At 45.4% G+C, this 20,792-nt stretch overlaps 1 protein-coding gene across 2 annotated transcripts; it reads left to right on the forward strand.

Moving 5' to 3' along the window:
* Positions 1-1,061: 1,061 nt before the first annotated feature.
* ELOA (elongin A) lies at positions 1,062-14,293 on the forward strand. Of its 2 annotated transcripts, none has more exons than XM_068539149.1 (11): positions 1,062-1,268; positions 5,851-5,907; positions 6,694-6,800; positions 7,652-8,840; positions 9,238-9,352; positions 10,403-10,558; positions 10,660-10,757; positions 11,597-11,777; positions 12,030-12,141; positions 12,746-12,921; positions 13,905-14,293. In XM_068539149.1, the coding sequence occupies exons 1-11, from the start codon at positions 1,194-1,196 to the stop codon at positions 13,964-13,966; spliced, it is 2,328 nt and encodes a 775-aa protein (XP_068395250.1). In that variant the 5' UTR covers positions 1,062-1,193; the 3' UTR covers positions 13,967-14,293. The 2 variants fall into 2 exon arrangements, with proteins under 2 accessions (XP_068395250.1, XP_068395249.1); XM_068539148.1 differs by having other exon boundaries at positions 1,085-1,268; positions 12,746-12,925.
* The last annotated feature ends 6,499 nt before the right edge of the window (positions 14,294-20,792 follow it).

A 20,792-nucleotide genomic window follows, 5' to 3' on the forward strand; every position in this document is an offset into this window, starting at 1 on the left:
CGAGACCCGAAGAGCCACTGGGCTTTCCCACATTGGGTGAGAGGTCAGGCTCAGTACACTGCCAAATTGTTGATGGTGATCAGATTAGTGTGTAATCCGATATGATCTAATCAAACAAGATGTAATCAATGCTGGTATTTTAAACCAATTTTCAACGGTTTAGTAGCTGTTTTTTGTTTTTAGTAGTAATAATACTTTATTAATAGTAAAATTTAGTGCTTCTAGGATGAGGGTAAGGGCCCTCAAGGATGGTGTCTTGGGCTTGTCTGATTGAGGCCCTACTGATTTAGAGGAAACAGCCATTCATTCATTTATTCATTCAAGAAGTATTTATTTGGTACCTCTGTACCAGACACTGTTTTTGGCAGAAAGTGAGACACGGGCTATTACCTCTTGTAGCTAAACTGTTTGACTTTTGACAAATCACTTTCACTCTCTGGGTCTCAAATCCTTGACCTGTTCAGAGATGTGCGGTCACAGTGGACCTGGACTGTTCAGATTCACATTCCAGCTTCACTTCTTTCCTGTTACATGACCACATGCAAGTTAATTTAGTCTCCCTGAGCTTCAGTTTTCTCATCTGTAACATGGGGATAATATACCTCGTTTCATTGGGTTGTACTGAGAGTGAAACTTAGCTCAACCACTGGGCTTAGTACCCCCAATCAAGGGTGGTCACTAGCGTTAATCCCTGATTTCCTGAGCCGCAAACCCACCCTGGAACCACACACAGGTGTTATTTGGGGCGTGGCTCACAGCGCAAGGGGTGGGGGGGGCTAGGATTTATAAAGGCAGGGTCCGGCGCCGTGATCTCATCCTGCCTTGGCTGGACACCGGAGTGGTTTTCCAGGCCGTGGCTCCGCACTACGAGGACCAGAAGCGAGGCTGCCCAGCGGCGACCAGTGCGGAGCCCACGCCCCCGGACCAAGCGGCTCCAGCTCCCGGCGCACGCGGCTCCGGGAGGGCGCAGAGGACCGGACCCCCGACAACCACAGGCCGTGGGGGCGGGGCCTGCAGCCGGCCGGCCTCCCCCCTCCCCCCCACGCCCCGCGGCCCCTCCACCCCACTTCGCCGAGGCCCGGAAGGGACCAGTCGCGCTTCCGTCTCCGCCGGGGAGGCACGGAGGGCGGAGCTGCAGCCAGAGGACGCGACGCGAGCCCAGTTCCGGCGAGGAGGCCGCGCCAGTGACAGCGATGGCGGCGGAGTCGGCGCTCCAAGTTGTGGAGAAGCTGCAGGCGCGCCTGGCCGCGAACCCGGACCCGAAGAAGGTGAGCGAGCGGGCAGCGCGGAGCGGGGCGGGCGTTGGGCGCGGCGCGGCCCCGTAACGGTCGCGGGCCCGGGCGCGGCTCCTTCCCGAGCGGCCGGGGCCGTGGGGGCTCGGACCCGGAGCGCGGCCCCGCCGGTCTGCGGCCTGCGGTCGGGAAGTTAGTGGCCCTTGGCCGCTGCCCACGCGGTGGGACCCCGCACGGCGAGCGGCGCGCCTCGGCGGGCCCGGCCTCCCTGCCTCCCGGGCCGGGTGCCCGCGGTGTCCGCCCGGAGCCCGCGTGCCGGCGGGGCTCCCGGAGCCCTCCCCCGGCGTCCCGGGCCAGCTGTTTCCTGTCGGGAGAGCTCGCCCAGAGTTAACTCCTGCCCGCTTCATTCCTCGCCCTGCGAAATGTTTCTGATTTCTTAGTCTTTTGATGTTTGTTGGGAGAAGGAGGTGGTTCTGCCTGTGCTTGATGGAGTCTAGGCTCGGTGTGTGGTCCTGCGTCTTTAAGACGTTTTTATTGCTTTGGCTTGATTATTAGAGCGTGGACCTTTTCGCTTTCTCAGTAAATCTCTTTCAAAACAAAATAAACCTCACGTCACCCTAACTAAAAACTTAGGTTGTAAATGGAAAGGAAAGAAAAAAAATAAGGCTTAGAAGTTGCAGCTAGATTTCCTTCTGGCCTTGATAGAAAGGTAAGAGCTACCGTTTCTGGCTGCTGCGAGTGATGGGCAACCATTTTTAATTGCACTCAGCTAGTTTTTTTCCCCCTTAACTGTTTTCTTAAGTTAAATGCATTCTTCTCTCTCTGCGACTTTTCTTCCATCCAGCTTCTTGGTGTCTGGGAGAGTGTCCCGTGGATGTTAGAATTTTTTTTTTTTAATTGAAATATATTGATGAAAACACTCAAGGTGTTTGACATTCTCTGTCAGCATTATAGCTGGAGTGTACAGTGTGTAAGAGTTGGATCTCTGAACCCCAGAGTGGCTTTTGAAGAGGAAATAATCCAGGGAGGCAGTGGAAATAAAGTGGTGAGGAGATTTGAGTTCTAATTCATTTGCCAGCCATGGACATTAGGGATGTTCCTTGCTAAGCCAGTTTCCTCACCTGCTTCTTCCCAGGACAGAACCAAAAGGCAGAAGAGCTCAGTAGATGTTAATCTCCACTCTTTACAATTTTTCTTGAAGGGCCGCTTTCTCTTCACCTGTTCTTGGCCTGTCATAGGTGAGGTTTTTTTCCCTCCGTTTCTAAAGGCTGCTCAACGCATCTCACTATCAGACCACTGTTTAACTCTTCTCGTGCATACCTAGCTCAAAGATCCGCTTCTTCAGGACGACATTTTAGCTTTAAGTCTGTGAAAACTGAAATGCTTTCACTTGTTTTGTGTTATATTTTCTATAACGGCTTCAGTACCTAGTGGACAGACATATTTACAAGTTTCTTTTTACAATAACCCTTTGTGGGCATCTAATAAATGGTCATTATTTCCGAGTACTAGCTTGTTTTCCCAAACACTGTAGGTTTGTGACTGATTTTTTTAAAACCCTAGAGCAATATGATGTAAATCGCCCCCATCTCCCCAATTTGGCCTTCCATCGGGTTAAAAAAAATGCACCGTGTAGTGTCTACATTTTCCCACTAGAATTTAAATTTTGAAGTAGCTTTTCCAGTAGTTGATGTGCATGAAATTTAAAATTAAGAAAAGGTTTGTTTGACTTCACGTCCTCCTTGAACTATTAGTGATTGTGAGTATCTGGGCTTTCTCTTCCCAGATAGAAACTCACCCTGAGCTTCTGACTTTGCATTATGAAGATCATTTTTGCAAAGGGCACAATAGGTGGCATTTACAAATGAGCTAATGCAGAGGGAAAACTGCAAGCTGGCACACTGGCCTCTCAACCTTCTGTTAACCCAACAAGCTCCCACAGGTTGTTCTTGAAATTGTAAGATGATTATATAGCAGTACTGAACTTACAACTAAATCTTGATTTCAAACCATTATTAGCCAAAGGGTTGATTCCACACCTATATTCATAGATTTCCTCGTATTAAACATAGGTGTTTAACTGTAACTCTCTTTTCACTTTAAGCTCATCTGTGATCTAGGCTTACTTGGGGAAAAAGGTATCAGGCAAACCAGGGTCACTTGGTTCCTACTATTTAAGTGGAAGCAATTTTCATGGCTGGTAAAGTTACCTGTCCTGCGTTACAGTTTGAACGTGGAAACTACGAAGAACACCGTTTGAAGGCAAGTGGAGAACGAGGGGTCAACATTATGAATATCTTTAGCTCTTTGTGTTGAAGTAGTGTGCAGAGGACAACTGAGATTCCTAAGCATGGACTGTGCAAATGTTTGACATTTCTCAATGACTTGTTATCAGTTCTTGCAAACTACAACTGGTTTGATAACAGCAAGTTTCCACCTACCTGAGGATACCCAAAGTGCTTTATCTTTTTAATGCTTTGTTCTTTTTTGAACCTCATTGAAAATAGAGGGGCTCTGAAGCCCTTTTTCTCTTATGTTGGGCTAGATTGGTTTGAATATCTCTAGGGTTTTAGTTTCATCTGCTTTTAAGTCGTCCCTCCTAACCCAAAACGAAGCAGAAAGGCAGCATTTACACTTCCAATTAGTGCTAGGCTTTGAGATGAACACACCTTCAATGACTTCTGGCCCCATTCTTATATGTGGCCTTTGTAGAGGTCCTGGGACTCTGTCCTGGTGGTGACCTTCTTTCCTCTGTGGACTCTAAACTGTCTGACAACGTAACACTAAGGAGGGGTTCTTCTGCTTTGTGTCGAGTGTGCGAAGAGGCACATGAACTACTGCTCCATTTACTTTTCCGGTCTTCTAAGGACAGTGTCTTTATGTTGGATATTTCTCCTGGCTTTGTAGTACATGCTGTGGTAAACACACTTGACCTACTCGCTTGTTAGGCAAGTTACCTAACCTCACTGAGCTCAGTTTTAACATCTGTAAAATGGGGAACATAATATCCATTTTATAGAGTTGGTTAATGAGGATGAAATGAGGTAACACATGTAAGGACTTAGCATAGTAGCCAGTGCACAGTAAATAGTATATAAATGCCTTCCAGGGAATGGCATTAGAGGAGACAACCTGTCTTTAACCTTTTCAATGATTCTGAATTTTCCTTTAAGAAAAGGAATTGGCATTCATCTTTGCACCCATAGCTTTGATGACAAGAAATACACATATACTTTGTCCTGAGTTGGATGGTGGTGGTGATCGAATTCGAAGTGGAGGATAATTTTCACTCAACTATGAAGGTGAAACTCCTTAGATACACCACTTGGCTTCTCATATGTTCCCAGTCAAAACAAGATTATCACATGTGATCCAGTTGCTCTGCCTAGCAACCAGGTTCGGTAATTACTGAAGTAGAATGACCAGAAAAACATACTTGCTACTCCACCTAGTAGCAATATAGCGTACTAATTGTAGCCTGGGCTACACATAGAAAAAGAACAGATCTTGTTATCAGATATTTAAATATAAAGGTAGTCACAGTTAATCTATTTTGAACTACTTGTACTTTTCAGCACTCCTCGAATGGTAGGTATATTTATATATACATAAATATTTCCTAGAGAACGGCATAGCAGTCATGACTTTGGGTAGAAGTGGAGCAAGGAGGAATTGGCTGGGGAATATCTGGTAGAGGATCAAGGGTAGCCGTTTAGAGAATGGTCAGTTGATGAATGAAATGATTAATAAGAAGCATTTATTGAGCTTGTATAGCATTCCAGGCACTATGGCTAAAGACTGCACATGGTTTGTCTCTCTGAATCCTCACAGCTTGTGAAGTACAGACAGGATCCAGTTCCTGTTTTGCAGATGAAGTAACTGAGGTTCAGAGAGGTTAGTGACTTGCACAAGATCACCCCACAAGGAAGTGGCAGGGCCAAACTGAAGCCTGTCTCTGACTCTGGAACTCTGTCGTAACAGCTCTGCTATCTGATTTTGAGCTAGCTCAAGAGGATACAGAAAGGAAATGTGACGAAACCCAGATTGCTTCTCTAATCTACCCAGACATTTTGAGTTCACCATTTGCAATGGCAAAGCTCTGATTCTAGCAACTTGAAATTGGTCTTGGTTTCCCACTTACATCGAAAAAACCCAGTTCTGTTAAACACACTTTTTCTGGAAACATGATACCCTTTTTCTGTAGAGACCTCTTCTCCTTTTTACTTTCCTCTATGCCGGGTGCATGAGTAATTTCCTAAAATTGGCTCCTTTCTCAGAAAGTCTCTCTCAAAACTGGGCAGAAAGATAGTTGTTGATTACTTTTCCTAAAGCTGATAGGTTTGATTCTCTTCTCTAAGTTTTATCTCCCCTTGGTGTAGCATAGTGGCTGAAAGCACACAATCTAAAGCCGCAGATCTGAGTGAATCCTGCCCTACTTGCATCCTGGGGCAAGTACCTTAACTTTTTCGAGTCTGTTTTCACACTTGTAAAATAAGGATAACAATCATACTGTATACTACAGAACAGTGTAAGTACTTAACCATTGGATATTATTCTTATTTGTTCCAGTGAATGATTATGATTTTATAGAAATTAATGTTCATTTTATTCTCTGCAGCTATTGAAATATTTGAAGAAACTCTCCACCTTGCCTATTACAGTAGACATTCTTGCGGTAAGAACTGTGTAATTTTAGATGTTATATAGCTATGTCCCCTCCCCTTCCCGACCAGAGAGATTGTACAGTAAGAGCATGGGCTTTAGAAGTGAAAGAAACCAGACACAAGGCCACATATTGTATGGTTTTGTTTATATGAAATGTCCAGAATAGGCAAATCCATAGATAGAAAGTTAGATTAGTGATTGCCAGGGGTGGGGGGAATTGGGAGGAACAGGGTTTCTTTTTAGGGTGATGAAAATGTTCTGGAATTAGTGGCGATGGTTGTGTAGTGTTGTGAGTATTCTGGAAACCACTGAACTGTACACTTTAAAATGGTTAAAATAGTGAATTTTATCTCAGTTTTTTTTTCTAAAAATTAAAAGAACATTGGCATTTAGTCCTGGATTCAAATCCAAGTTTGTGACTTTTAGGCTGTTCCTTCTTTGTAAAATGGGGCAGGTCCTAACCTCATAGAGTTATCAAATAAGTATTAATTCAGACACTGTATGCAGTGCTCTTAGCTCAGTGCCTAACACCTGCCATGATCACTCTTGTTATTATTGCTAAAGTTCTAGAAGTGTTTTAATTTAGTGTTTTCCTCTTCTGAATCTGGTGCGCTTTGCTACTGCGTGTCTTATTAGCGTTTTGGGGCACAGACACAAAGTAAGTTTGTACTGAGACTTGCAAGGTATGTTTTTGGAAGGAAGTATTGGTTTGTTGAAAAGTAGGAGGTCTTATTTCTTTAGAAAATTGTGAGCCTAGTTCTACAACCCTCTAACAATTCCTCTGTCAACTTTGTAGGAGACCGGGGTTGGGAAAACGGTAAATAGCTTGCGAAAACATGAGCATGTCGGAAGCTTTGCCAAGGACCTAGTGGCCCAGTGGAAGAAGCTGGTTCCTGTGGAACGGTAAGAAAAGTTCCTCAGTTCTGCCTCAATTATAAGCAATAATCCATGATCATTATAGAATACTAGAAAACATTTAAAAATAGAAATAAGAATAAAAATTTCTTAATTCTACCATCCAAAGATAAGCATTATTGACGTTTTGGAATGTTTCTTTCTAACCTGTTCTTTTTTTTTTTTTAATTTTTATTTATTTATTTATTTATTTTTGGCTGTGTTGGGTCTTCGTTTCTGTGCGAGGGCTTTCTCTGGTTGCGGCGAGCGGGGGCCACTCTTCATCGCGGTGCGCGGGCCTCTCACTGTCGCGGCCTCTCTTGTTGCGGCGCACAAGCTCCAGACGCGCAGGCTCAGTAGTTGTGGCTCACGGGCCTAGTTGCTCCGTGGCATGTGGGATCTTCCCAGACCAGGGCTCGAACCCGTGTCCCCTGCATTGGTAGGCAGATTCTCAACCACTGCGCCACCAGGGAAGCCCTCTAACCTGTTCTTAAAAGGCATTTTTATATAGTTGTGAATAAACTGATGTAAATTACAGCCCTTTTTTAATGTAACAAGTTAAATATTTCGCTGTGTTGAAAAGCTTTTAAAGTATTTTCACGTCCACAAGATGTTTGATCTTCTTTGTGTCCTGTAGTTAAACTCATCATTTTCCATTTATTGAATATTTCAGCTTTCCCAGTTTTAAAACTTAGCTGAGTGTCTTTGAGCAGAACCCATTGACCTTCTTCCCAAGACCTTGTTTCTAACTCTGTAAACTCTTCATCTCTTTCGTGAGTTCAGGTCCTGTGACGTTGTCCTCTGAACAAGGATTACCCTGAGATTTATATCTGCTGCATCTTCTTTTTCTTTTATTTTAGAAATACTGAGCCTGATGAACAGGACTTTGAGAAGAGCAATTCTCGAAAGCGCCCCAGGGATGCCCTTAAGGAGGAGGAGGAGGTAGAGGGGGACTACCCAGAAAGCTGGAAAGCCTCCGGTAGCCAGTCGTTTAGTCCTGATAACAGACAGAAAAAACACAGAAAACTCTCAGAGCTTGAGCGCCCTCCCAAAGTATCTCACAGTCATGAGAGGAGAGACGAGAGAAAGAGGTACCACAGAGTTTCTCCAGTTTACTCTTCAGACCACGAATCTTCCGATTACGGCCATGTTCAGTCCCCACTGTCATCCGCCAGCCCTCATCAGATGTCTGTGGACCATTACAGATCCCTGGAGGAGGACCACGAGCCCTTTGTTTCACACCAGAAGCCTGGCAAAGGCCACAGTAATGCCTTTCAGGACAGACTGGGGGTCAGTCAAGAACGACACCTGGGTGAAGCCCAAGGGAAAGAGGCCGTGAGTCAGAGCAAGGAGCACAGATCTTCCCATAAAGAAAAACGTCCGGTGAATGCCAAAGGAGATGAGAAGTCTTCTTTGAGCAGAGAAAAATCACACAAGGCCATCTCCAAAGAGGAAAACCGGCGGAGGCCACCCTCAGGGGACAGTACAAAGGAGAAACTGCCCTCTAGTGGTGTCAAGAAAGAGAAGGAAAAAGAGGGCAGCACCAAGAAGGTTTTACCCCCCTTGGAGGTGGCATCAGACAACCACCTTAAAAAGCCAAAATATAGAGACCCAGAGAAAACCAAATCAGACAAAAACAAGCAGAGTCTAGAAAGCTTAGACATAGGCAAGAGGGCAGGAGACCTGTTGCCCAAGGCAAAAGAGAAGGTTTCTAACAACCTAAAGACTCAAGAAGGAAAAGTAAAACCTTCTCATTCAGATAGAAAGTCAGTGGGCTCCTTTCTTAAAGCTGAGGAGGCAGATATGGATGATGAATTCGAGCAGCCCACCATGTCTTTTGAGTCATACCTCAGCTATGACCAGCCCCGGAAGAAAAAGAAAAAGATTGTGAAAACTTCAACCACGACTCCTGGAGAAAAAGGATTTAAAAAACATGATTCAAAAAGCACTAGTAAAAACTTGGACTCAGTTCAGAAATTACCTAAGGTGAATGAAAACAAGTCAGAGAAGCTTCCGCCAGCTGGATCCCATTCAGCCAAGCTGAAAAAGGTAACCCCTGTGGCCCCTTCCCAGCCAGAGCACCTGGGCCTGCAGAGCTCCCGGGACGACCCCAGGGATGACCCCACCGCTGTTTGTCTGGGCTGGCTTTCCCGTGGCCTGTTGAATGTCAGTTTGAAGTAATTTCCTCCTGGCCTCTCTGGCCACCTCTCTCTGGCCACCAGGGTCAGCAGAACCCAAGAAAAGTATTTTCTGAGGCATCCCATTGTGCTGGGCCCATCTCTCCGTATCTCCTGACTTAGGTGGTGTCGGGCACGGCTGCCGCCCCTCCTTCAGGCTGGATATGCCTGTGAAGTTATCTGCCACGTCAACACTGCTGGGCATCGACTGTGGGAAAGAGCTGTGCTTGTAGAAAGAGGCTCTCCAGTCACTGGTCTCTTCTCTGCAGGTCCCCAGCGATGTGCTGCCAGTGTTACCAGACCTTCCATTACCTGTGATACAGGCCAATTACCGCCCACTTCCTTCCCTTGAATTGATGTCTGCCTTCCAACCAAAGCGAAAAGGTAATTTTCTTTGTCTCTTTTTCTTTTTTTAATGGAAAAAATGATTTTAAAAATTCATTCATGATCTGTCATCAGATTTTGGTGCATTTCCTAAGAGCACAGGCTCTGGAGTTCGATGGCTTGGGTTTGAATCCCAGCTCTGGCTTCTACTACAAGTTACATGAACTTGGGTAACAACTTAATTTCCTTGGACTTCAGTTTCATATTCTGTAAATGGGAGTAATAATGGTATCTGCCTATGAGGTGGATTGAAAGTGATAATGCTGGTAAAGCTCTGAGCTCTGGGTTTTTACACATAGTGTTTGCTAAATCTTAGCTGCTGCTATTACCAGCAGCCTTTTACTCTGTACATTCCATAGGGGCTTAAAAAAAAGGCTAGTTTAGGGACTTCCCTGGTGGTGCAGTGGTTAAGAATCTGCCTGCCAATGCAGGGGTCACAGGTTCGATCCCTGGTTCGGGAAGATGCCACGTGCCGCAGAGCAGCTAAGCCCGTGTGCCACAACTACTGAAGCCCATGTGCCTAGAGCCCATGCTCCGCAACACGAGAAGCCACTGCAATGAGAAGCCCGTGCACCACAACGAAGAGTAGCCCCCGCTTGCTGCAGCTAGAGAAAGCCCGCGTGCAGCAACAAAGGCCCAAACGCAGCCAATAAATAAATAAATAAATAAAGGCTAGTTTTAATCGCAAAAGAATTAGATGCTACATAGGTGTCCCTTAGCAAGAGACTAACAGATGGATCATGGTTCATCCACATAGTGGCATCTTATGCAGCCGTTTAAAAAAAAAAAAGTAGAAAATCTATGTACTGATGTGATTTCTAAAATGTAAATGACAGAATGGTTATAGTATGTTATTGATTGGTTAAAAAGGAATAAAATAAATATTAGTTTATATTTGCATAGACTCTCTGGAAGGACACAAGAAACTGGTAGCATTGGTTGCCTTTGAGAAAGGAAACTGGGAGGCTGGGGAATGGGGTGGAAGGAGAGTTTTCACTGTATTGCTCAGTGCCTTTTATCACTTACACTCCTGTTTTTCTTGCCCTACAGCACTCTCCTCACCCCAGGAAGAGGAAGAAGCTGGATTTACCGGACGAAGAATGAATTCCAAGATGCAGGTCTATTCTGGTTCCAAGTGTGCCTATCTCCCCAAAATGATGACCTTGCACGAGCAGTGCATCCGGGTGCTTAAAAACAACATTGACTGTAAGTCACATGCTTCTCTTTCGCTCTTCAGCACGTTGTGGCACTGGGACACCGGGTGACTTGGCCGCTACTCAGTGCGTTTCCCCTTTGATTCTCTGCAGCAATCTTTGAAGTGGGAGGCGTCCCATATTCTGTTCTTGAACCTGTTTTGGAGAGGTGTACACCTGATCAGTTGTATCGCATAGAGGAATACAATCACGTGAGTATCCTGTTTGGATGGGAAGAGGGCAGTGTGCTGGCTTGCGTCTCCAGAAGCAGCTTTGTCTCCGAATCTGCCACGGTGATGGGCAGGTGGTGGTCGGATCACTGTTCTGGGTTTGTCTGTGGGCCTTTAAACAGGCAGGTTTTTAGCACCTGCTCCTGGCATTTAAGACTTAAGTAGGCCTCTTGGGCTAGAATCAAGATGGGATTGAAAGGTGGGAGAGGGGGACCATTTCCCACACCTCCCTTGAGCTTGCCTAGTTACAGAGGTCAAGGGAGAATTCTAGCAGCACAGCCCTTGGGATCCAGGGCAGGGACAGAGCTATGTGTTGACACTCAGGTGTCTGGTGAATATAATTGGCTGGGTGTCTCCTAGAGACAAACAGATCTATCCCCAAATCCTCCTAATGCTGGAGATGCTCATCTGATTGCATTAGCTGTCTCTAATTCAAAGGATCTATGACATATCCTTCTTAAGTGGCCCCTGGCCATTGCAGTTCAGTGTAGTGATGGGGAAATGCCTGGATTTGACTTCATCCCAGTTCCTACCCTGGACTGATTTTCTAAAGGAAAAGACTGATCTTAAACTAATTTTTGTGTTGCCTTCTCTCCTAGCCCCACAACCCCCAAAAGCAGCTAGTATAGTGCCTCACACTTAACATTTTTTAATTCAGTGATTTGGGTTTCTTTCCTAGAACTGTGGTATTTTAATATACTACTGCTACTACTAAGAGGACCAAAATATCATTAGGAAGCTGGTCCCCCTGGGTGATTAAGGATGGAAAAGAGATGTGTAAGAGTACTTGCATGTAAATGATGTCCTGGTTCTGATTTTAGGTATTAATTGAAGATACGGATCAATTATGGAAAGTTCATTGTCACCGAGACTTTAAGGATGAAAGGCCAGAAGAGTATGAGTCGTGGCGGGAGATGTACCTGCGGCTTCAGGATGCCCGAGAGCAGCGGCTGCGAGTCCTCACAAAGAATATCCGATCTGCGCACGCCAATAAGCCCAAAGGTAAGGGGGCAGCGTGGGTCTGGCAGAATAGTGAGCCCTGTGCTCTGGTCAACAGCAGGGCCGTGGTGGGCTCAGCTAAGGTATCACCTCTGGCCCCCAAATCTCTCCTGCATTTGCAGAAGAGGGCAAAGGGTGAGGTGTTTCTTCTGCCACTGTGCATGCTACCCTACAGAGGGGTTTCCAGGGTTGATAATCCCCTACCTTTAGCACCTCAGCTCAAGAAGGCGGGTATTAATCTCCATTTCTCCGCAGGCCGACAAGCAAAAATGGCCTTTGTCAACTCTGTGGCCAAGCCGCCTCGTGATGTTCGAAGGAGGCAGGAGAAGTTTGGAACAGGAGGAGCAGCTGTGCCTGAGAAAATCAGGTAAGATCTCTGCTCCTCTGTGGTTTCTGCCTGCTCAGGGAGAGAGAGAGCCCAAGAGCTTATCTTTCAGCCCTGAGAGGCAGCCCAGGGGCAAGAAGCGATTGATTTTGGGGGTGAAAGCGTGGCAATGCAGAGTGGGTTCTGCAGGCTGACCTTGACCATCTGGGCACCTGACCTCCCTGAGCCTCAGCGTCCTTGACTGCACTGTGGGCCGATTAATGATTCCTGCCCCTAGGTGGGGTCAGGGCGGGGGGGTGGTCAAGATTAAATGGAGAACAGGGCCTGGCTTCTGGGACACATCCCCTAAGGCTTTTTTCCCTTTCCGCATTTAAACAAAAAACATATTACTGTGATGACTAAATTATCTAAGTACGTTAGCATTGTCAAAATACAGATTTACACCTAAACAGTGAAAAGTTAGTCGAGATTATCATTCATTCTGAAGGCCTACCACAGTCACTTCCGAGCCATCACCAGAATCTAGGGTACTAGGTCCGCTGGTCAAAGCCGCAGAACTGAGTCCTCAGACCAGCCAGCTTCAGGCTGTTGGTGCTGAGGGCAGATTTCTCCTGCTCTTGGCTAGCAGCTTTGCTCTGTGTCCCAGGATCAAGCCAGCGCCGTACCTCTCAGGAAGCAGCCGCTTGGGCAGTGGCGGCAGCAACAGCTTTAACGCCAGCCCCGAGGAGCCGGCCTACGACGGCCCGAGTACCAGCAGTGCCCACTCGGCACCTGTGGTCAGCAGCGCTGTTTCCTGTGATCCTAGGAAACCGACTGTGAAGAGTAGGTAACTTGGAGCTCCTGCTCAGATATTTCAAAACTAGTATTTGAACCCCTCTAATGTTATTACTGCTTCATCACACTTTGTGTGTTAGATGTAGCGTATGTGATGCCTTGCACACAGCTGGTCTAAATGTCAGGGCCTCCTTCCCCTGCTTTGTTCGTAGTGCATATTTTCGTGTGTCATTTAAATTATGATCGTAGTGAATATTCATTTTGGTACTCTGCTTTTTTTTTTCTTTGATTTTTTTCAACCTAAATGTAAACCTGTTTCCCCAGGCAATAACATGGAGTTTCCAACTGTTATTATTAACAGCTAAATAATTTTATTGAAGTTTTATAACCTTATAACCCCACCTTCCATGTATTTTTTTATATGTAGTTGGGTCTATTTCATATTTTACTAACTTAACTACTGTAGACTATCCCCAATATTCTACAGCGGTGTCCTAACTTAAGAAAAGCATTATTCTGTATTTACGTCAGGGCCCACAGGAGGGTGGGAGTCCTGACTTGCACTTTGGCTCGGTTCAGGTTAACCAGGCTAGAGGGCAGGCTAGTCGTTCTTAGGTGGTATGTGCATTTAGCTCATCTCAGACCTGTTGCTACACTGGACAGACAGGTATGGGAGGGGGTGCTTTTGGCTGGTTTGGATATTGGTGAGGCAGAGTTAAATTATGGCTCAGAATGGCCTTTAGAGTCTGGCAAGGCTTGAACTCCAGTTCTGCCGCTTACCGTACAGGGTCCAGCCTGAGTCTTGGTGAAGTTGTGAGAATTAGAGGGAATGATTGTCAGGGGCCTGGCAGGTGCTGGGGAAGTGTTACCTTTGGGCTGCTGCTTTTCTATGGGGTTGGCAGATAACTGCTGCTTGTATCCATTTGTCTGGCTGTGTAGAGCCAAGAGTAACAAGGCTTTGTTTGATTGTAAACCACTGGTGTCCACACTGCCATGGATCTGAAACAACTGCCTTACTTCTCTTTTCACAGAAATTGCCCCAATGATGGCCAAGACGATTAAAGCTTTCAAGAACAGATTCTCCCGACGATAAACTGAGGACTTACCTTGGAAATGAAATTTGCGGAGAGGAATATGAGGACAGTGGGGGTTGGGGAATGGAACTTCCAGAGGAGACCAGGATCTTTCGCTTCGTGGAGGCTTTTGGTCTCCGAGTCCTGCACAGTCGGCAGGCGTCGTGCCTGTGCCTGTGTCCGCAGCTGCCGCCTCCCTGCCTGGCGAGCACTTCCGAGTTCTGAAGAAGATGTGAAGCCTCACGCTCACTGAGGATTTTAAGGTCAATTGTACCTTTGTTGTTAATTACCTTCTTTGTAAACTATAAGACATAGTTTTAATTAATAAATATTGCCCCCAGATTGTATTTATATTACCCCCAGGTTTCTTTTTGTTTTTTGGGTTTTTTTTTGTTTTTTTCCGGTCCTCTACCACACACTTAGCCTTTTATTTTTAGGGTTCTTTGTTAGACAAAAGCCTATTGAAAGCCTTTCCCCTGTCCCAGTTCATCTCTCCTGAGTAGACTTTGGCCCAGAGAGAGGACTGGGTGTCCCCAGAGCCTGTGTGGCACGTGCTGCACGTAGAGCGAGGAATGGGTCCTGGGCTGCCTGTCCTGGAGGGGGAGCCCTGGCGTGGTTACAGGAAGTGTTCAGGTCAGACCCTCCCCCCCCCCCCCCACCCCACCTCTGAGACCCTCAGTTGCTTTGAGGTCCTGTGCAGGTGCATCTCTTTCCTACTCATTCAGGGAATTATTTATTAAGGGAAGTTCTAGAGTCTTTCCCCCCATCCTTTTTGCCAGGTCCCACTGTTTTTGAGGCTCACTAGAGAGCACAGAACTCCAGTATTTTTACAATTTCCAGTTTCTAATTCAAAACTTTAGGGTTTTTTTCCTCCCCTATTTTTCCTTCTCCCCACTGGCATGGGGCAAGACACAAACACATGGCAGGGCTTTCTGTAGGCCCCCAAATACAACTTTAGAGTTTTAAAAGCCAGCATTGTAATCTCTTAGTCCCTGTGAATTGCTACTAGAAGTGAATGGTTTTAAAAGGTAATGCTGTGTTGGAAATTGGTTTTGTTTTTGCCTTTCTTTAAAAGGTAAGATCATGTGATTGAAAGAGCACAACAATTTGCTATGTTTTGTAGAGAACTTAGCAGCTTGAAACTCTCTCTACTTTTTGAATCTTTAAACCAGAATTTGGAGGTAAGGGCCAGTTTAAGGAAAGGGTCTGAGCTGTAGCATCAGGATGGGGGAGCCACAAGGGCATCCACCAGTCTTGGGAAGGGAGGATCTCACTTTCGAGTTGACATAGGGGGAAAAATCAGAGCTTGGAGGACAGTGTCAGTGTCCTTCTTGGCTGTTGAAGGGCACTAATCTAGTAGGAACCCACTTGGTTGTGACCCAGATAGAAGGAGATACTATAAATTTGAGAAGCTCATCCTTAAGAAACCTGAGAAGCAGATTGAGGGCGTGGTTAGTGTGATAGCCCATGGAGCTTGGCAGTTACCAGTCCCTTTGACAAGCTCACTCAAAGCCCAGAATATGGAGCCCACTGTTTTTAACCATCCTGGAGACCTCAGTTAGGCTAACTCTGAAGATTGCAGAGCGACGCAGCAAGAAGTCTGTGCAGCAGAAGCATTGTTCAGTGTGCGTTGCTATGCAGGGTACCTGAGGGACACAAGTATTGCTGTGTTTTAATTTGCTGTATTTTTGAATTGGGTAAAGCATTCTTTCTCTTGATTGTTTGTATTACCATTCCACCAGTCCCCCAGCCTGCTCCCCCAAGGTGGTATTAGAAAGCCTCTTATCTAAAACCAAATGAGCGTCTGGGTCAGGTGCCAGACACCTGTTGCCTAGAATAGCTTCCTCTAGGTGTCCACGCCTTGAATTTGTCTCTTACCTGTGTGTTCAAGTCTTTACCATTGAAACCAGTTTTTCATATTTGATACAGTTGTGTATGATTTAATTTCCTTTATTAGGAGTCTTTGGGCAGGGAGGGAAGAAAAGACACATCCCAACATCACTATCCATCTTTGGATCACCCCTGTTTGCATAGAGCCAGATCTTTCCCTGTCCCCCTCCAAGACTGTCTGCATCAGGGATGTGACCTGGTGAGAAGAGGGAAGAGGAAAAACTGAGTTTCTAAACTACCGCCTCTCCTGGGTTATTGAAATGCCTGCAGAGCAGACACAGGATGATGTTGAACCTTTGGTCTCATTTGTGAAAACTTGTGCAATTTTTTTTTTTCTGTGCTACACTACATACAAATCACTGAATTGCAAATTAACCCCTTTGTGATCCTTGGTGTAATGAGCAGTTTCTTTGGGGCTTTTTCTTTCTTTCCGGGAAGTGGGAGGGAAAGGAGCAAGGTATTACCTTGCTCTTCATTTGTATTTTGGTCCCAAAATGTAAATACAATTTTCTATGTTACTTTTTTGTGGTAACTACCAAGATGAATATTTTAATTAGATAAGTTATATGAAAAGGAAGGAAAAATTCCATGTCTAAATTAAAAAAACAAAACAAAACACCATATACTGTTGTCTTTCTTCCTTTCTCCCTTATCGTGTCAGAGAATGGAAGTCGGTCACAATGTCTGGTTTCTGGGCTGTGAGGCAGAGATCTTAATCCCTGGGCTGGGCCATGAAGGATGCTGGATTTCTGTCTGTACTGTAGCACAGCAGGTCTGGGAAAAGGAGACTCAAAAGGGAGGAAACCCTATGAGCAAAGCAAGGAAACTCAGATAAAAATGAGCACTTGGTGGGGACCATGCACTGTCCCTTACTGCACTTGGAACCCTGGGACTGACCTGTTACCCCGTTTTACAGTTAGAAGCTGAGGCTCTGAGGGGTGAAATGACAGCCAAAGCCATTAAGCTAGTAAGTGGCAAAGGAAAGGATTTCAAACCCAGATTCTCTGACTGCAAAGTGTGTGCCACTCTACCTTTCAGTCACTTCCAGCGGGTGTGGAGGACCCAGATAGGTCTCCTCAGTCTTACACTGGCTTTCTAATGAGAGCACAACGAGCACACAGGCAGAAAGGTCGTGGCAGCAAGGGCTTAATAAGAACCTGCTGTGCTGGCCCTGGCTGAGCTGCGAGAGTTTCAGCATTCGTGCGTGGAGCCAAGGGCTTGGTTTCAGCCCCTACATACATCAAGAGCCTTGGTTCTCACATCAAACCTCAACATCTCACGGCAACACGGTTTTATGATCCCTTCTCTCCTAAAGAGGGTATTCTTGGTGTATGGTCTGGACTTATTTTTCCCAATTCTTTACTGGATCTAATGCTCACTGTTACAAATTACTATGCATTGAAGTTAATGATGGAATGTGGTATCCGATGGATGATTTTACCCGCTGTCTATAAGTTAGCCCTTTGTCCATTATTCATTAATTCAACATTTGCTGAGCCAGGGACCTGTATTAGACCCTGGGATACAGAGTAACATGCAGTCAAGTCTGGCGCTCATGGTCAGGTAAGAGTAACTGAGCTCACTGGTTATATACCTACCATGTTCCAGGAACCACGGTCTCATATACATACATATCTCGATTATCACAATGGTACTATAAGGTAGGTTGTCACGGCCCCCATTTAAAAACTGAGAAAGCTGAAGCACAGGGAAATTAAGAACTTGCCCAAGGTCACACAGTGGTGACCAGTGGTGCTGTGTGCTGTTGGTCTGACTTCCAAGCACATGTTCTCAGTCACATTTCCCATCTCACATGCAAACACATACCCAATGTTAGGCTTCTGGAACAAAGCCAACCTCCAATGCAGAAAGATGCCCAGGCCAAGACCCTAATCATTTCTAGGAATGACTTCGCTGTGCTTCGTGTAACTGATGTCCAGAAGAATCCTCTTCCTGGCTCATCCCCTTAACAGATGCCCCTCTCACAGGGTTTCTCCACTAAGGTTCCACATCCACTTGAGTGTCTCCCTGGTGATTTGGCTAATCTGGTTATTTGGTGAAATAGGCAGTTTGTCCTCACAGGCCCCCAGATTTCTCTTTCTGTGATGCCTACCGTCTCAACTCTTTTCAGAAACTTCTGAGGAAAGTTCAAGCCATCAAAGTTTTATATAGCTATACCCATGTTTCGCAAGCAGAGAATCTCTGGGGTTGGGGCCCCAGAATGTGCATTAAAAAAAAAAAAAAAAAAGAATCCAAGCAATTCTCCTTAAAGTTTGAGAACTGCTCCAGAGAATTTTCCACAAACAGTGTAAAAGCTTTTCACAGCTGGCCTGTGTGTCAGGGCTGGGAAGCCTGCATATTCAGTCACACAACAAATACTGTGCTGTCCCCACTCTGTGTCACTGCATAAGACAGACATGGCCTCTGCCTTCATGGAGCTTTCATCTAGTAGGGGAGACAGTAATCAAATAACTACACAAGTCATTGTTTTCTTTTGGTTTTTTTGGCCACACCACGTGGCTTGTGGGATCCCAGTTCCCCAACTAGGAATCGAACCCGGCCCCTCAGCAGTGAAAGTGCGGAGTTCCAACCACTGGACTGCCAGGGAATTCCCAGAATCATTGTTTACATATTTCTGGCCCCACTGCAGAAATCTGAATTGGTCAGAGGTAGGATCTGGAAGTAGGTACTTTTTTTATGGGCCTCCCCCAATGAGTTTGATGAGCAGCCTGGTTTGGGAATGCCTCGTGCAGTGGGAAAACAGCGCATGAGCTTTGGGATAAGAGATTCAGGTTCAAATCCTGGCTCCACCACTCTTCAGCTTTGTGACACCTCTCTGAGCCTCAGTTTCCTCATCTATGAAATGGGAATAATGACACCTCACAGGAATTCTTGTAAGGATTCAATGAGAGAAGTGGAGCTCAATAAATTTTACTGTCCTTCCTTCATTCCCTCTAAATGCAGAATGAAAGGCAAAGTTTTGTTTTCTCTTGACAGGAATTCAAGCTTTAGGATCACAAGATAAGGACTATTCTGAGGTCAGTGAGTCCTTCCTGATAATTGAAATCTTAGCCCCTGCTGCCCCAGATAGGATTAGTTCAGCTTTTCTGGTTTTGGACTCCTATCTATTTCAGGTCCCTTAAACCATAGCCCCTAACAACCACCAAAAAGGCAGACACTACCTAATTTCTTGTTATCTCAGGGGCCACAAATACCAGAAGCTTGGTGTAAGACAGTGGGAAGTGGTGGGAACAGAAGGAAAAAGGGCTATTTACACAGCTCCACCTGATTGTTTCCAGGCAGAAGGCAGGGCCCAGTGTTGCCACGTCATCGAGTTTTAAAGAAAAGACTGAAATCTAGACTTCTATGTAAAATTTCCCAGTATTTAAAACCCAGAAAATCTATATAAAGTGGATAATTTTCCAGAAAAATACAACTTACCAAAATTGACCCGTATAGAAATGGCAAATTTAAACAGACTAATTACCATAGAAAAAATGAGAAAGTAGTTGTAGAGCTTGCCCTATAAAAAAGCTCCAGGCCTAAGATTTCATAGGAGAATTCTCTCAACCTTAAAGATTAGATAATACCAGTGCCACTTAAATTATTCCAAAGCAAAGAAAGAGAAGAGGTTAAGGAACCCTGGACTTGGTTCGGGTGTGGCAACAACTCCCAAATCTCAGTGGCTCAACACAACGAAGATTTGTTTCTCACTCACACTACATGTCCACTGAGGGTCTGTTGGAGCTCTGCTTTATGTCATCCTCACGCAGGGACCCAGGCTGAGGGAGGCCTTCTAAGATTTTCAAGGCAAGTTAAGAATACTGCACTGGACCCTAAGCTACATCCAGAGGTGACATCCATCATTTCCATCATATTTCATTGGCTGCACCTAAATTCAAGGGGACAGGGAAGTACAATCCATCCATGCACCTTGATGCAGAGAACTGGAAATATTTGCTAACTCCAAAGGCAATCACAGTAGCCTGGACTCTCAGGTACTCCACAAGGCCACCCAGCTTTGAATTCCACACTTCCAAGCTTCAGCAGGTCACTTAACCTCTCTGTGTCTCAATGTTTTCCTCCCCAAATGAGGAAAATACACCAACCTTGTGGAGCTATCATATAATGATTTAATGAGTTAAAACATGTAAAGTGCTTAAAATCGTGCCTGGAACATAAAAAGAGCTCAAGACATGTCAGCCAGGATGTCAGTGATGAATTAGGTGAAGTACCCAACATGGAATGGGCATTTAGTAAAGGATTTTTTGTTATAACTGAAGCTCTGAGGAAAATGACTCGTCCAATGTAACCTAGCTGGTACATGCAGCATAACATGGTGGTTAAGAGCCTGAGCTCTGGGGTCTCAGCTTTGCACCAGAGTAAGTACTTAATAAATGTTAACTAATATTTGGAGGTGGTTCAGTGTGGTTAGCCTCAGCACAGCCTCTGGAGGCCCCACTGCCTGGGTTCAAATCCTGGTTCCACTACTAACCAGCTGTGTGTCCATGGGCAAGTTACTTAGCTTCTCTGTGCCCCAGTTTTCTCACCTATAAAATAAAAATAATAGGACACCTATAATTATGAAGATTAAAAAACAATATAAGTAAAGCTCTTGGGACAGTGCGTGGCACATTATTAGTGCCATATGGTTATTAGCTATTATTAGTACAATACTCTCGGTTTGCCACAAGGAAGCATTCGAAAGTGACAGAAAAATAGTTCATTTCTCCCAGCTTAATTGAGACAGGAGAGAAGGGAAGGTGGATACAAATTCAGCAGTCCTTTTGCTACAGAAATGTTTGCAGATGAACCTGGGAGTAGGAGAAAGAAAAAATCGGAAGCTTTTCCTACCTGCCCCAGGGTAGTCTTAGAAGTCGGTGAGAATTCCCATTTGTCCTCAGACATCCCTGCAACACAGGAGTGCAAGAGAAGAGGCAGACAGAGTAAGGAGAG

The sequence above is a fragment of the Eschrichtius robustus genome, chromosome 3 (genome assembly GCF_028021215.1).
Source record: "Eschrichtius robustus isolate mEscRob2 chromosome 3, mEscRob2.pri, whole genome shotgun sequence".
In the NCBI taxonomy this organism is placed as follows: Eukaryota; Metazoa; Chordata; class Mammalia; order Artiodactyla; family Eschrichtiidae; genus Eschrichtius; species Eschrichtius robustus.